This window comes from Sphaeramia orbicularis, chromosome 4 (genome assembly GCF_902148855.1).
Source record: "Sphaeramia orbicularis chromosome 4, fSphaOr1.1, whole genome shotgun sequence".
NCBI lineage: Eukaryota > Metazoa > Chordata > Actinopteri > Kurtiformes > Apogonidae > Sphaeramia > Sphaeramia orbicularis.
The window spans coordinates 10253101-10268395 of NC_043960.1; the positions used below are offsets into that span (position 1 = coordinate 10253101).

Genomic DNA, 15295 nt, shown 5'->3' on the forward strand with positions numbered 1-15295 from the left:
TGTATATTGGATACTATATATGACTGTTTTATATTGTCATTGTTCTAATTTCAATAAAAAGAGTTTAAAAAAAAGGGATAGTGCAAGTGTGCTATGGTGAATAAATAGTAAGAAATAGAACTCTGTATGTAATGACTAAAATCAATTCATATTTGCATTCAGTGTTGTGATAGCTTTGGGACAGAAGTGTTATTTTACACAGATGCATTTATGTTAGATACACGTGTGTTTGCTGTTACTGCTCTGAATGATTGAATTTACATAGCTCTAAATGAACTGAAACCCAGAACAGGCTTCACTCTAATGCATAGGTGTCAAACCTGCGGCCTGAGGGCCAAATCCGGCCCACCAAAGGTTCTAGTCCGGCCCATTGGGATGAATTTGTGAAATGCAAAAATTACACTTTAGATATTAACAATCAATGGTGTCAAAATCATTTTAATTCAGGTTCCACATACAGACACATACAGTCCAATTAGATTTCAAGTGGGTCAGAACCAGCAAAATATGATCATAATAACCTATAAATAATGACAACCCCAAATTCTCTCTTTGCATTTTTTGGTGTAAAAAAGTAAAATGACATGAAAATGTTTACATTACCAAACTATACTTTTACAAAAAATGTGAATAACCTGAACAAATATGAACAAACTGAAATGTCTTAAGAAAAGTAAATGCAACTTTACCAATATTCTGCCTGTTACTAAATGTTTTGTGTGATTGTAATGCACATGTGCAAATGACAAACTGACAAACTGAGGCAGAATATTGTTAAAAAGTTAAAATTGCACTTGTTTTTCTTCAGACAATTCAAGTTGTTCATGTTATTCAGATTTTTACGGAAACTTTGTAGATGTAAACCTGTTCATAATATAATCTTACTTTTTTTACTGTTATTATTTTTATGGTCCGGCCCACTGGAGATTATATTGGGCTGAATTTGGCCCCTGAACTGAAATGAGTTTGACACCCCTGCCCTAATGATTCAGATTTAATTCATGATATATACAATATAAAGTATAGAAAATCGCTGATCTGAAAATTACCAACCACATCTCCTTCAAATATCTGAATATGTGGGCTGTAATTTGGTTTTTGGCTTATATTGTTTTACATATTACTCGCAATAAATCACTGTCAACCTGCGATTGTCACATTTTAGGACTTGTAATACGACTCATCGTGCTGCTAATATCTGCTCTTGACAATGGGGCAGAACCAAGACACGCATACTTCTCTGTGCAACAACTGCCTTTCGTCTGATGGGAGCATTTTCACCATAATTCCCTCTAGGCCTAGATTCATTTTGAGATGTGTAATTACAGATAGCTCCTGAGGAGAGTGTGTGTGGTTTTTCAGCGTCGTCGTCAGAGGTCCGTAGTTAATCAGCAGTCATTCAGAGGTTTCAGGGATCAGCCCATTGATTCCCTCCAAGGGAAATCAATTCAATCAAAGGCATTACTTAAACTGAACTCAGATCAGAAAAGTAAAGGACACAGAGCAAGGCACGATGGGGAGAAGAGTGACCGAAAGGAAAGAGAAGAGCAATGGTAAAGGAGTGGTTCTGCAAGGTTAAGGGGGTGTAAAGATAAGGGATGGGAACAATAATACAGGGATTAGTGTGATAATAATATGGAAAAGGAAAAGACCTGGAAAACAGGACATGAAGTGAGAAAAGATGAGGAGCTGGGACATAGTAAATACAATATAATTAGACTGGGGGAGGGGGGGTCACATAATGGCTTGCAGAAGAAAAAGATATGTTGTCTTCCCACTCATCAGATCTTCTACGGTAAATGGACTGCACTTACAGTTGTGGAAAAAATTATTAGACCACCTCTTGTTTTCTTCAATTTCTTGTTCATTTTAATGCCTGGTACAACTAAAGGTACATTTGTTTGGACAAATATAATGATAACAATAAAAACAGCTCATAAGAGTTTAATTTCAGAGCTGATATCTATCATTTTTCATGGTTTTCTTGATAATAACCAAAATCACCTCAGTTCTAACATCAATAGCTATGGCATTATACTGCCAAAAACAGTGCTTTTAGGCATTCCATGTTTTCTTTTCTGTCTGTTTTTGTCACATGATACACACAGGCGTAGTACTTGATTGCTTAACCATTGTTTTTGATGACCTAATAAATTTTTCCGTGACTGTATATAGCACATTTTATACCAATTTTATGCCCAAAGCGCTTTACAAAGCCTCACATTCATCCATTCACACACATACTGCTGCCATGCAAGGCACTACCAGACCCTACTGGGAGCCATTTAGGGTTCAGTGTCTTGCCCAAGGACACTTCAACATGTCAGAGCCAGGATTAGAGCCAGGATTCGAACTGTCGACCCTTTGGTCATTGGACGAGCCGCTCTACCAACTGAGCCACAGCCGCCAACTATATGAGCATAACTGAAGATTTTAAGCCAAAGTCTTAGTGAGCTCCCTCCTAAACATTTACATTTACTGAATGAAGATACATTTGTGTTTGAGACAAATGTACAGTGTACATAAAGGTTCCTTTCAGTCCAACTTTTATACCTTTACATCATCACCCATTCATCATGAAATTTGACCTTTCAAAAAAACGTTTCTACACTAGTAATCACTTTAATCTCCCTTCATGGCACTGTCAGATTTCCTGAAATATTTATACACCCTTGTATATTGAAATCAATTAGTTTTCATTGTTTTTTTATGACTTGCATTTTTTATTTATTTTTTCCAAACATATCATATCATCACACATCAAATACTAACATTAGAGCACTGGTAAATTACCCACCCATAACCAGACGGGGTCTTCATATTAATATAGTGGTTTTTTATCCCACATACATCAGCTTTGAGTATCCATGTATATAATATATACATACACCATAAATAGCTACAAAGAGGTGTCTAATCATAATAAACACACATATCTACATAAGGTATGTGATTATTGTCTTTTCAGTGTGAATCCTCTCAGCCTTTAGTCTTTGAAATCTAAAGATTCCAGGTATTTGATCCATTTAAAAACATATTTTTCTGTCTGGTCCTGCATCCTATATGACATTCTTTCATATGCTGCTACTTTTCCCACTTCCATTTTCATAATTTTTTTGCAGTATTTCTTTCAGTGGATTAATTTTAGAAAAAAAAAATCATATCTTGTTTAGAATGGAACTGGATTAGAGTCAAAATCAGGAGGAAAAATGGATAATCTGATACTGTTTTACATCGCTATTGAAAAGAGGAGCAATTTTTATAAGCTTCTGTGCCACAGAGTTAAAATCAGTTTTGACTGAATCTGATCACGAATTAAAGCGCTGATCACATATTTAACAAAATGATGTTCCATGGAGTAGACTTTCTAGTGCATAGTGGATATAAGGGGGTTGAATTCTTGCTTCCTGCTAGACAACTTGAATTCCAATGAGCTGATATGTAATTTTTTGGATGGCATAAAGAAATAACTCATGTACTGCAGCTTCAATGTAAAAGAGAAATCACTTTTCCATCTAAAATGAGCCCATAGCGTATGTGTTTCCAAATATCAATAACATACAATGCGGAAAAGATTTGCCACCCTGATTTAAGTTAATTTGTGTGTGTTTTTAATTGCTGTATAAGTGAATTTTATTATCCATGTGCTTACTGACTGATTCAGGCATAGAATTTATTGTTAGACTAAAATTACCAACTAGCTTCTGTACTAATAAATGAGTTTCCTTCTTTATATCATCCTAACAAAATCAGTATCAACCTGCCAAAAGTACATACATACACAAATATTCACACTTTTTGCTGCATAGACACACAAACAAACGCACATGCCTGCCTCCACTGACGATCAATCAGGCTAAGATAGTTAGAAAAGCATCTGACCTTGATTAGACATAATGAGACTTAACCACAAGTCCACTAATCTGATGAAATGACTTACAGATTCACCTTGGGATGAATACTAAACACACACATCGATACTAGCTCGTCGTGCTTCACACAATCAGTAAAGTGAACGTACACACAGAGACGCACATGTCCTCAGCTTCTACCAATCAGACTTATTACTTTGAGAATCTTCAAAGGGCTCTTTGATCACCTCCTCTGAAAATCATTTTTTCATAGAAATTACTGGACTGCAGTCAAAGCCATATGGAAAGTTTTGTGATAAGACAGAAGAGAAAAACCTGACCTCTAGTCGCTCCCCTCTGTTCTCTGCCTTATCTTTGAAGAAAACACTGGTTTTAAGTGAGATTATGCCAGTCTCTTTGCCAGTCACTTACGTCCCTCTCCTGTTTTTGGAGATATTTCAACCCACGAGAGCAGCTCCAGTGTGCAAGAACATGCTTATGATGTCTACAAAGCACCATCCATCCCTGCTGGTTTTAAAGAGAGGGCTTCAAATACATATCATCCCCAGCCACTGTGATATAACGTGCATTTAAGCCTTGATCGGAGAACCTACATCACACGCCTCTTGTCTCAGTCTGTTCCACAACAGATACCCGTGGCTACAGTGATGAAGATGAGCTGAGAGAACAGGCATAGAACTAAATGAGACATCCATGTCTTGGAGCTGTCAGTTTAAATAAATGTCGATTAAATATGACATGTGGAAATCCAGTAGCATCTGTCTGTTAGATTGTTACAGTTAGAGCTGCGTTTTATTATCAGGCAGGTGAGTGTTCATGTAAACTGTTAACTTTTAATTAGGGATGCACAATAACTATCGGCACTGCAAATTATCGGCCCGATATTGAAAAAAATGTCATTCAGATAATTCCCGATAATTAAAGTTTTCACTGATAAATAGAGCCAATAATAATAAATCTAAAATGCTTAGATTTTGTGCATTTCACCTGTATACAGTGCATGTTGTTGCCTTGTCAACTGCTATAAAAAACAAGAAGAAGAAGTTTGGATCAGTCCACTTTCTGCTATAGCTGCAACAAAGGGAGGAAGATGAAGTGGTTGTGGCCGCTGTTTAGGTCAAGCAGCAGCAGAAGAAGAGGACATTCCAAAACGCTTAACGTAAAATAAGCTTAACGTAGCTTAATGCCCGAGAACAGTGATCAATCATCACCAAAGTTTGTGTGGACATCTCTTTTTTTTCATAAATATACTGTATCTATTGTTGTTTTCATTGTTTTATAAGAACAGGCAACATCACCCACACATCAAATCAATCCCCATCATCCCCCACCCCCACAATAGCACCCACGCCCAGTGCAACAAAATATACTTGACAGACACAGCTTAATTGTCTATACAGACAAGTCGTTTATAAATTGTAAAAAAAAAAAGGTGTCCAGATCTTATAAAAGTCTTTGATCTTTCCTTTAGGCAGGTACATCAGCTTTTCCAGTGCCAGGTTAGAAGACATTTTTTTAATCAGTTGGCTCCATGTGGAACCAAATGAAGCCAAATACCAAATAAATCCAATTAATAACTCATTTGGCTTGTAATAAATAAAAATTTAACAGTTTCCTCTTTCTGCTGATTACTTGAAACTGCTCAGGGAAGATGTGAAAAATACAACATTTTGGATTCGCAGGGAAAACACATTCTGTAAATCTATAAATTAAATTAAGATTCTCTTTCCAAAAATTCTGAAGTTTCTCACAGGTCCACATACAATGAAACAAAGTGCCTATTTCCTTATTAGATTTAGTATAAATGTCAGGAATGTTAGGATTAAAATGGTGTAGTTTTACAGGGGTGACATATGTTCTAAATAACCATTTGTACTGTAATCGTCTGAACCTGGTGTTAATTGTTTGTTTGAGCTATAAAACAGGCCCTCTCCCAATCCTCTACAGATATTTCTGTTTGAAGATCATTTTTCCAAGCAGATTCCTGTGACATCTCTATTCATGACCACTTTCACCTCTACAAAAATCACAAGAACCCCAACCCCTTAATTCAATTTTTTTTTTTTTTTTTTTTTTTTTGGCTTAATTCAAGCAAACAAAACTACCAATGGAACAAGTGGAAATTATCTTGGTAAGATTTCTTCAAATAAAATTTTCAAGATCTATTGTCGAAAAATAAGTTGTTATATCTCACTGAAAAGTTACTCTTTCACTGATTGCTGTATGTCTGATTCTAAGTGTGATGAGATATTTTGACTAGAAATGAGAAAAATACACTTGGTAAGATTTAGATTTTTGCAGTGCATGGTCTAACCGCCTAACATACATCCCTCAAAAGCTCCTTGAAAGCCTAGTTCCTTCGATCAGCCTCCTTGGTCCTCGGTCCTGGATGTGTATTTTGGGGAATTGAGACATCCTTCAAGATGGCACATCAATATTGATTTCTGAGTTACAATCACGGATTGAGGAACAGAGGAGGTGAAAACAAGGCCACTGAGAAGAGCCTTATGTCCCAAGATAGGTGCACGTAAGAGGACAAACGGCTGTAGTTTTTTTCTTTCTTTTTTTTCATTTCATCTGTCTGATCCAAACGAAATAACACGACAATGTGCAAAACACACAAGTATCCCTATCTGACGCTGTGTTATAATTTATTCCGAAATCTGTACAATTGAGGGCAGCTTCAGAAGGATTTAGAAAGTGATATTAATTCTTGTTCAAAGGGGCATTAATACAGAGCACTTTCAATGAAATATACACTACAAACAAAAAGTTAAGGATATTTTTTTGTTTGTTTTTCAATTCAGTTGACACAAAAAAATAAAAAGCACTGTGCAAGAATCCCAGCTGAAAAAAATAGCCCAAAAATTAAAAATATCCTTCACTTTTTATCTATTGTGTATGTTCTGATGATATTAGTTACAATTTGCCCCTAGCCTAAAACCATCCCTCTAATAGGGCTGCACGATATTGTAAAAAACTGACATTGCAATTTTTTTAAAACCTGCGATATATATTGCGATACGAAAAAATACTCAGGAGGATACAATAGCTGTGTGATGGCGACGTTAATGGTCAAACAAATTAGTTGTGTTTCCTCTCGTTGTGGCAACAGGCGCGCAAGACACTGTTGACATTGAACACATATTTCAATATCATCCTTCTTGTAGCCGAAATAATTCCAGATAACTCATGTTGCTTTTCTTTTTGGCACCAAGTCTTCATTTTCTGCGATTTTCTCTTGTTCGTTGCTCATTTTTCAATGTTGTTACCAGCGACTCACTCCATGTGCAGGGGTGTGGTCTGCTTCGGTGAACTGATTAAGAACGATTGTGATTGGTGGATCGCTGTGTGCAGTGTGTCAGGTACCCTGGTTGAAATTAGACGTGAACATGTTGAGTTCATTTGCCTCCTACATTGCAGAATCTACGATGTGACTATTGCGCACACGTACATTGCGATGACGATCCTCAAATGATATAATGTGCAGTAGGGAAGCACCGATACCACTTTTTTCCAGACCGAGTACAAGTACGAATACTTACATTTGAGTACTTGCCGATACCGAGTACCGATATTAGTACTTCATAATCCCATTCCAGTTCTTAGTTCCTTTTATAAATGTGCTTTATTGTCGTTGTCATTAGTCTGAATGGAACAAAGTGCCGCTACTGACATTTAATGTGTTGGAATGAGCATTTCTCAATTAATCCACCAGGGGCGCCGCTCTGAATTAACCATACTGGACAAATACCACGAAGAAGAGTAAAGTTTTTTGAGAAGAAGATGAAGAAAGTCAGTAATAACAAACATGGAGATGACAGAGGTAACGCTAATGTGATACTAATATTGCAGTGTTTTCTCTGGTAAGGTTTAAAAGCTTCAGCAGGAAGAGAAAAGAGAAATGAGCGATAAGTTTTGTTTTCACTTCTGTTGGTGGCAGTTCGCACCGCTGGTATTCTCATTCTGTTTACGCATCTGCGAGCACCTGGTAAACAGATGGAATGTACGCAGAGGACGGACAGAACACTGTGTCCGTATCTGTCTGTGTCTTTAACGTTACTTGCAGTCAGCGTTACTTTTATCACCGTCATTTATTTTGAAAAATCTCCACACTCTTCACACTCCCCACACATTATTCCACCGCCGCGTACCTGCTGCAATTAACTGTGAATGTCAAACGGCCGTAAGTGGTATCGGTGCATTTGTATCGGATTACTTTTACGAGTACGAGTACACACACTGAGTATCGGAGCCGATGCCGATACTCGTATCGGTGCATCCCTAATGTGCAGCTCTACCCTCTAACCCAGGGGTGTCCAATCCTGGTCCTAGAGGGCCGGTATCCTGCATATTTTAGATGCATCTTTCTTCCAACACACATGATTCAAATTATAAGCCTATCATCAAGCTCTGCAGAAGCCCAAAAACAACCATCAGGTGTGCTGAAAGAGGGATACACCTAAAACATGCAGGATACTGGCCCTCAAGGACCAGGACTGGATACCCCTGATCTAACTGATGATCATTCCAGTTGCTGCTCCATAACTCTACTCTCTATGATCGTGGTATCTCCCAAAAACCTCAGCTTGACCCCATCTAAAAAAGTTTAATTTATATAGTGATTTTCTAGACACCCAAAGCGCTTTGCATTATTGACCCATTATTCATTCGCTCTCACATTCTCCCTCTGGTGGTGGTGGTAAACTACATCTGTAGCCACAGCTGCCCTAGGGCAGACTGACAGAAGCGTGGCTGTCATTTTGCACCTACGGCCCCTCCGACCACCACCAAACATTCATACACCAGTGTGTAGGGGCACTGGAGGCAAGGAGGGTGAAGTGTCTTGCCCAAGGACACAACAGACTGATTAGGACAGAGCGGGATTTGAACCGCCAACTCTTCAGTTATTGGACAACCCGCTCTACCACCTGAGCCATGGCCGCCCCAATCCAATCCATTATTAAAAAATTTAAGTACAAAAAAGTTCATAAACTTGCAAAACTGTAGACTCTGAAAAGCTTTGTGTCAGAGAAGCCATTTAACCGCTACCATATTGTTCCAAAAGCCAGCACCCATCAACGCCACAAAAACCCCCTAGACTTTATGTCTCTTAAAGCCTTTTAAATAGCCTGTATGAGCCCTTAAATACTGCTTACACAATGACTTGAAGTTTCATCAGTTCCTCTTTCTCTTTTTTTGCCTCTAATCTTCTCTCACTGCTGTACAAAAACACACATAGTCACATTAATTACACCCCATTGTGGTCCAGATCCAAAAGTTTGACTCGCTGCTGATTAAATAGAACAGTAATCACAGTGGGCAGTGTTCCATTTTTTATAATTGCAACAGCAGGCAACCCCACCACCTGCCAACCTTATAAACATGAGTGTAACAGGTAAGATCTGCTCCGGTTTACAGGCTTTGCTCCATTTTTTATAATTACACTTACATGCGCTACTGGAAATGCTGAAAAAACTGCTGTTATACTGAAACTGTTTCATAGGATTTTTATGTCTATGAAGAGATACTGAAGATGGGTATAAAAAGAAACTTGCTATGTAAGACAACTTCACTTAAATTCCCCTGCAACACCTACATTAAATATTTGTGGTAAACACCTTAAAGCCCTGGAACACATGAGGAAGAATGCAATAAGCGAACCAATACCTAACTCAAATACAACGTGATACCATGACTCGCGTAAATATACACGCCACTTTGAATTGGCGTATTATCTGTACACATTATAACTTTTCCGTGTGTATGTTTATGCCGTGTCAGATACCATGTGCTGAGGGTTAAGGTTAGGATTATGTGAACTGGAGATTTTGGCATAAATTGACACACAATCGAATGGCGTTTAATAACAAGCCAAAGGTCAAAAATGTGTATGTATAGCATGCCAAATGCCATAAGAACTGGCATGGCATACAACGTGATTTCATGAGATCAGTCTCCTCAAATAAGGTGTACTGGATTACTGAGTACTCTATTGCCACATTTCCACTACGTGTTACCGGCTCGACTCGGCCTTTTTGCGTTTCCATTATGAAAAAGGACCTGGAATCTGGTACCCGGTACTAGTTTTTTGGTGTCACCTCCACCAAGGTTCCAAGACTGGGGAATAGATACTAAAACGTGATGTGTAAACACTGCAGACCACTGATTGGTCAGACAGTTGTCTCTGTGACCCACCGTTTTACAAAAAACAGATGCGGAAGTTGACAGTAAATATAGCGGTAGGTTAATCCACATGATGACAGCCCGTAAAACTACACCACGGTTGATCTAGGAGATTCAGATGTAAAAATTCAATGTGAGCTTGACGAGACAACACCAGTGAGCTAGTTTAACAACAACTCTCTGAGTAGATGTTATGAAAGTAAAGCGCCGCATCACTATGACGACCAGGTACTCTAAAGTAGGTAGTATCCTGTAATGGAAATGGTCTCCAGGAATAGTACCTGGTATCCGAGTCGAGCTCCATGTAGTGGAAATGCAGCATATGTAAACTGATGTTAGAGGCCATTTTGTGAAAAATACTTTTTTTTTTTTTTCTTTCATTTTTTTCTCACTTTATCAGTGTTGTTTTCTTTTCATTTCTGATTGTGGTTTGTTATGTTGACATCAAAAATGAAGCATAATGTACCAATCAGGGGATCTGAAGTCTGTATTATGATAAGACTTCACAATAAAAAATGTCTGAAACATTTTTGGAAAAATAAAGACAGAGTCAAATTAAGTAATAGTAATTCTCACATCTTGTCCATTCCTTTCTCAATGGCCTTAATCAGACCTACATGAACGTCTTGTGTGGCATGGCTCAACCAGCAATAAAAAGCAGCTGAAAGCTATTTTCAAAGGCAATGTGCAAGAAAGAGGAGTTTGGTTCAGTTGCTGGAGTGCAGCACGACGTGACCAACCTTGACTGTTTTTATGTTGATGGAAAAGGGTACGCAGTCATCTGGTATGTGTGACTTTAATTCCACTGAAGACACATTCATGCTCATGCATTCATGCAAGGACACGACTAGACTCAAACACAATTTGTCTACATTTGTCTTTTGGTATATCTAAAATGTCTAGTTGTCTGTCTACTTACTGCAAATTGAATCAGCCTCATCTGAACCGTCTGCACACTCTGGTTCTCCGTCACAGCGCCACCTAGCGCTAACACACTGTCCGTTCTTGCAGACGAAATCTGTGGCCGCACACGTCTTCTTTGCTGTGGAGACAGAGCAAACATGGACGATTCAATAAACTTTTGTCAACACCCTCAAACGCATTTTTTGTGCAGAAATAAAGTATGCATTATGTACATTTTTGCAGGTTTTTTTTTTCGTTAAGTTAACTTTTGGGTGAACTACCTTCACACAGCAGAGAGTTACATAAGTCATTAGCAAATCATACAAAAAAAAATCAGGATTTACAATATAATAAAAATGGAAAAAATACAGGACTTTAATGGAGTAGAAGATGTAATGGAATTTTAACTACTGTATGCAAAACAAACAACAAATGTGACTACCAGTTTCTGACTATTTCTAAAACTTCAACTTTCTTGTGTCCTTACCCAAACACCCCCCACTGTATGTTAACTTTCTCGTAAGGTAACAAAAGGTGAATGTTAGTTAAAACCCGGGGCTCATCACTCAATCAAAAGGCCCTTTGAAGAGATTGGAGGTGTCACATGACAGATGGGATCCACACTATAAAGGTGGATCTTGCCAGAAACTCTGGGTCTTTTCTTCACAACCACTGGTGTGCAGAACTGACCTTTCTTCACAAAGAAATAAAAACCTTGTCGGCCGGCAGAAGTCTTTATTTCATTATTCGCCAGCAGCAGAAAATTATTTCCACAACACAGGTTATTTGTGGAAGGCTCATATAAGTAGGTCCTTCTTAGCTTTGACAGATTTGGCCACATGTACAGGGAAGCGGTCCCCCAGTATTTGCCTGGTTAATTTGCTCCATTTTAACCCATGATCCACCTTCAGGATCCAATCCAGTCTTTGCGGAACCGTTTCTAACTCTCCAAAGGTTTTTCCGCAGTTACTTTCTCCAAGCAAGGGGAAAATTGAAGCACTTGAATCTGTCACAGGGAGAAGCTGAGAAATCCCTCTCTTTGACGGGGAGAGCCGCTGAACAAGAGAAAGCACTCGCTTGGCGTGTTACCAAAGCCTTGCCTTGCCATGATGAAATATACAGGAAGGGAGGCTGACAAATGGCATGAAACTGTACGTGATGGTGGTGTTTGTGTTTCGGTGATTTTTTTTTCTGACTAGTAGATAAACTAACTGTGACTGGCACTGTTCCACTTTGGTTCCTCTGGACCCTGAGTTAAACCACATGACTAAAATATGGGTTAACAGACTGCTGCACTAAAGTACTGTAATTTACAACGCAGTAGTGTAGGTATACACCGGCGTACAGAGTATACCTACTTATTTTTCTGTCATCATTGCGTACACCCACTTCTAAATCCCCCTGGTGTGCACCATTCAGTCATATCTGAGCCAAACTGCCTATTTTTTCTCCTAGGATGGTGAAGCCATGACCCGCCCTATTCTGCCTCTAATTGGACAGTACTCACTGCCTTCACTGATTAGATTGATTAACTTTAGGGATGAGGACTGATGAGCCAATCAGAGGCAGAGTGGGGCAGGTCACTCTAAGGAAAACTGCTAGCTAGTGCTGGCCACCTCAGGAACCTGATTGGACACCTCAGGTGCCAATGTCACCCCAGTTGATTGACAGGGTACTGCAAGTCTCATTGAAAGATGTGTGATTATTGGAAATTTGAACAAGAAAGGCAAAATAAATGTCTTTCAAGTGAGTGGCACGTATCGAGAGAACCTACTTTCATGGAATACATAATTCTGAGGTAAGTTTTAAGGTGGTTTCCAAATGAGTCACTGTTTTAAACTACTGATCATATGACTGCACATTTAGAGGAGAGATTTTATCACCAATAGTTAAACTAAGCGAGCAGGCTAACGTTATGAAAAGCTAACGTCATGAAAGGCTAATGTTATCCTATGTTTGCCTCATGTTGAATACCTTTACATTCATGCAGCTGCTTGTGTGACCAGAAATACCTACAAACTGCTCCTGATCAAGTCATGATAATTTTATAATAGTGAGCAAATACTACTGATGGATTTAAGAGTAAACTAAATAGAGTAGTCTTACATGTCACTGTTTCTGGAACAGGGTGTTTTTCTGGACTACATAAAAAATAAAAAAAGGCAAAAAATTGCAAGTATACCCACTTCTCCAGGGACCACTACGCCACTGTTACAATGCATAAATCCACTGTGCAGTATGCATGGAAGTAACTCACACTCACTATTGTCCCATCGTACTTGATCATACAGAGCCTCAACTTCAGAGTGAACTGAATTTCAAAGGCTAAAGAAAGAACTTAAGGAGAGCAGGTAGTGTTAATAATTTCTGCATAAAAAGTAATGATGACACATAATCTTATGCAGCATGTGTTCTCCAGAAAAGAGGCAGACTGTTTCCCTGTGTATTGTGGGATGCCTGTGGGATTCCCATGGGATGGGAGTCAATGTTGCTATTTATCATGTGTTTATGAGAGGAAAGGAAAAAAGTCAGCAGGAGGCAGTAGGGGCAGGAGTTGTGATAACTATAAGTACTTTTTCTGATATGAATAATAAATAAGGAACACTATGAAACACAGCTGAAAAATGTGAGGTGTCGAATGAGTGCCAGAAAAAACTATGCACGGCCTAAAGAGTTTCGGGAGAGTTGAACCAAGGGTCTAAGGTGGTGGTTCCCAGCCTTTTTTGACTCGTGACCCCCATTTTAACACAAATTTCTGGCGACCCTGGAGACATGTATTTTGCTAAAATTAATTTGTTTTTGATCATGTAATAGTTTGCTACGCTATGTTGCAAATAAACGTTAATTTTAGACAACATTTAGTCTATATAATGTATATTACTATGGACGGAGGCAGTAAATCCAGGTGTAGATTACTACACAAAGTGAGAATTTTATTTTCCTTTGTCAGGATATGTACAGTCAGTCCAGCTTGGATTTACAAGGCTGACAATTAATACTGAACAAACAAGAACTCAAACTATGAATAATGAAAGAGCTGCAGCATCTGAAACTGACCACAATGAATATTTGAAAGATAAACAGTACCACAGTGCTTCAGTTTCAGCTTCACAGTTTGTCGTGTCTTTTATGGATTGGGATTGTCTCTCAACTCATCAGATATTTTTATTGGTAAGTCTTTTTTTTTAATCAATTACTAGAAATTTCAGGCAACCCCATTTGAATTCCAGGTGACCCAAGGTTGAAAAACATTGGTCTAAGGCCAGGTAAAATTTACAGAGTTTAAAGCAATTTTGATATCAGTCTATAATTTGTGACATAGGGCTGCAAATAAAAAAAAATACATAAATATCCCCTCTTAAAAGATTAAATGTAACAGTGAAAATCCACTCCCATGTCACTGTTGGAGACCAGAACAAAATCTAAGCCTGTTTTTATGTTCCATAATTATAACCATTACAGGTTATAAGGCTAGTTAAGTTAATAGAGCTGCATGAGTTGGTGAATTTTGTGCACACTATTGCAATTTATGATCCAAACAAACAAGTGTGTGCACTGAATCCAAGGCATAACCACAGAACAGAGGCCATATTTATTTTATTACATGCTTTTTGCCGTTCACTTCATCCATCTATACACTAAACAGTCATGTGACCAACATCTACTGCCTAAATAGAGGCTGATAGGTCATTTCTTTACAGGTGTAGATTACAGGCAGTCTGCGCACACACACACAGAACAGACTGTCACATTCACACATGCGCATTCTTTATGTAATTAAACTGCAGCCTTTAAGTGATCGTGTAACTGCACAGATTGACAATGTTATTATAATTCAATTATCTGTGTAGCTGTGTGAAGGCTGGCTGAATTGCTCTATTCTTTATTAAAAAAGTACCACACAAGAAAAGCTGAAACAGTTTTATTAGTGCAATAGATTTTGCTTTTCAAGAAAAAAAAAAGCACCATATCAGCCTTCTAGAAATAAGCAGCATATTCTACACATTGCATTTTACTTAGCGCTGCACCCACCTTATTAGCTTGTTGTTTATGTGCATAGCCTTGGATGTCCTATGGTGTGTGGTAAAAAGCACTTTTATGAATGATGGTTCAAGAGGGAGCCATAATAATGAAGTAGATGTTAGAAGAACTGACAGCATCTCAGCTGTGGGTATAGAGAGTGCTCTATATATAGTGTACATCTTAATTTACTTATGAATAACATTATATGGCAGATAAAGCGGCCGCATTCACACACTCATCCGTGCAGAGTATTGATTGTAAGTAAAGACATAAAAATAGAAAAAAAGGGGAGTTTAAAGACATGAGAAAGG

At 38.3% G+C, this 15295-nt stretch overlaps 1 protein-coding gene across 4 annotated transcripts in view; it reads right to left on the bottom strand.

The window, feature by feature from the left end:
• The window catches only part of lrp8 (low density lipoprotein receptor-related protein 8, apolipoprotein e receptor), a 367439-nt gene that overhangs the window by 167493 nt on the left and 184651 nt on the right, over positions 1–15295 (bottom strand). For all 4 annotated transcript variants that reach the window (XM_030132189.1, XM_030132188.1, XM_030132187.1 and 1 more), the window contains exon 3: positions 10978–11100. In XM_030132189.1, the coding sequence (XP_029988049.1) occupies positions 10978–11100 (123 nt within the window). The remainder of the gene's footprint in view (positions 1–10977; positions 11101–15295) is intronic.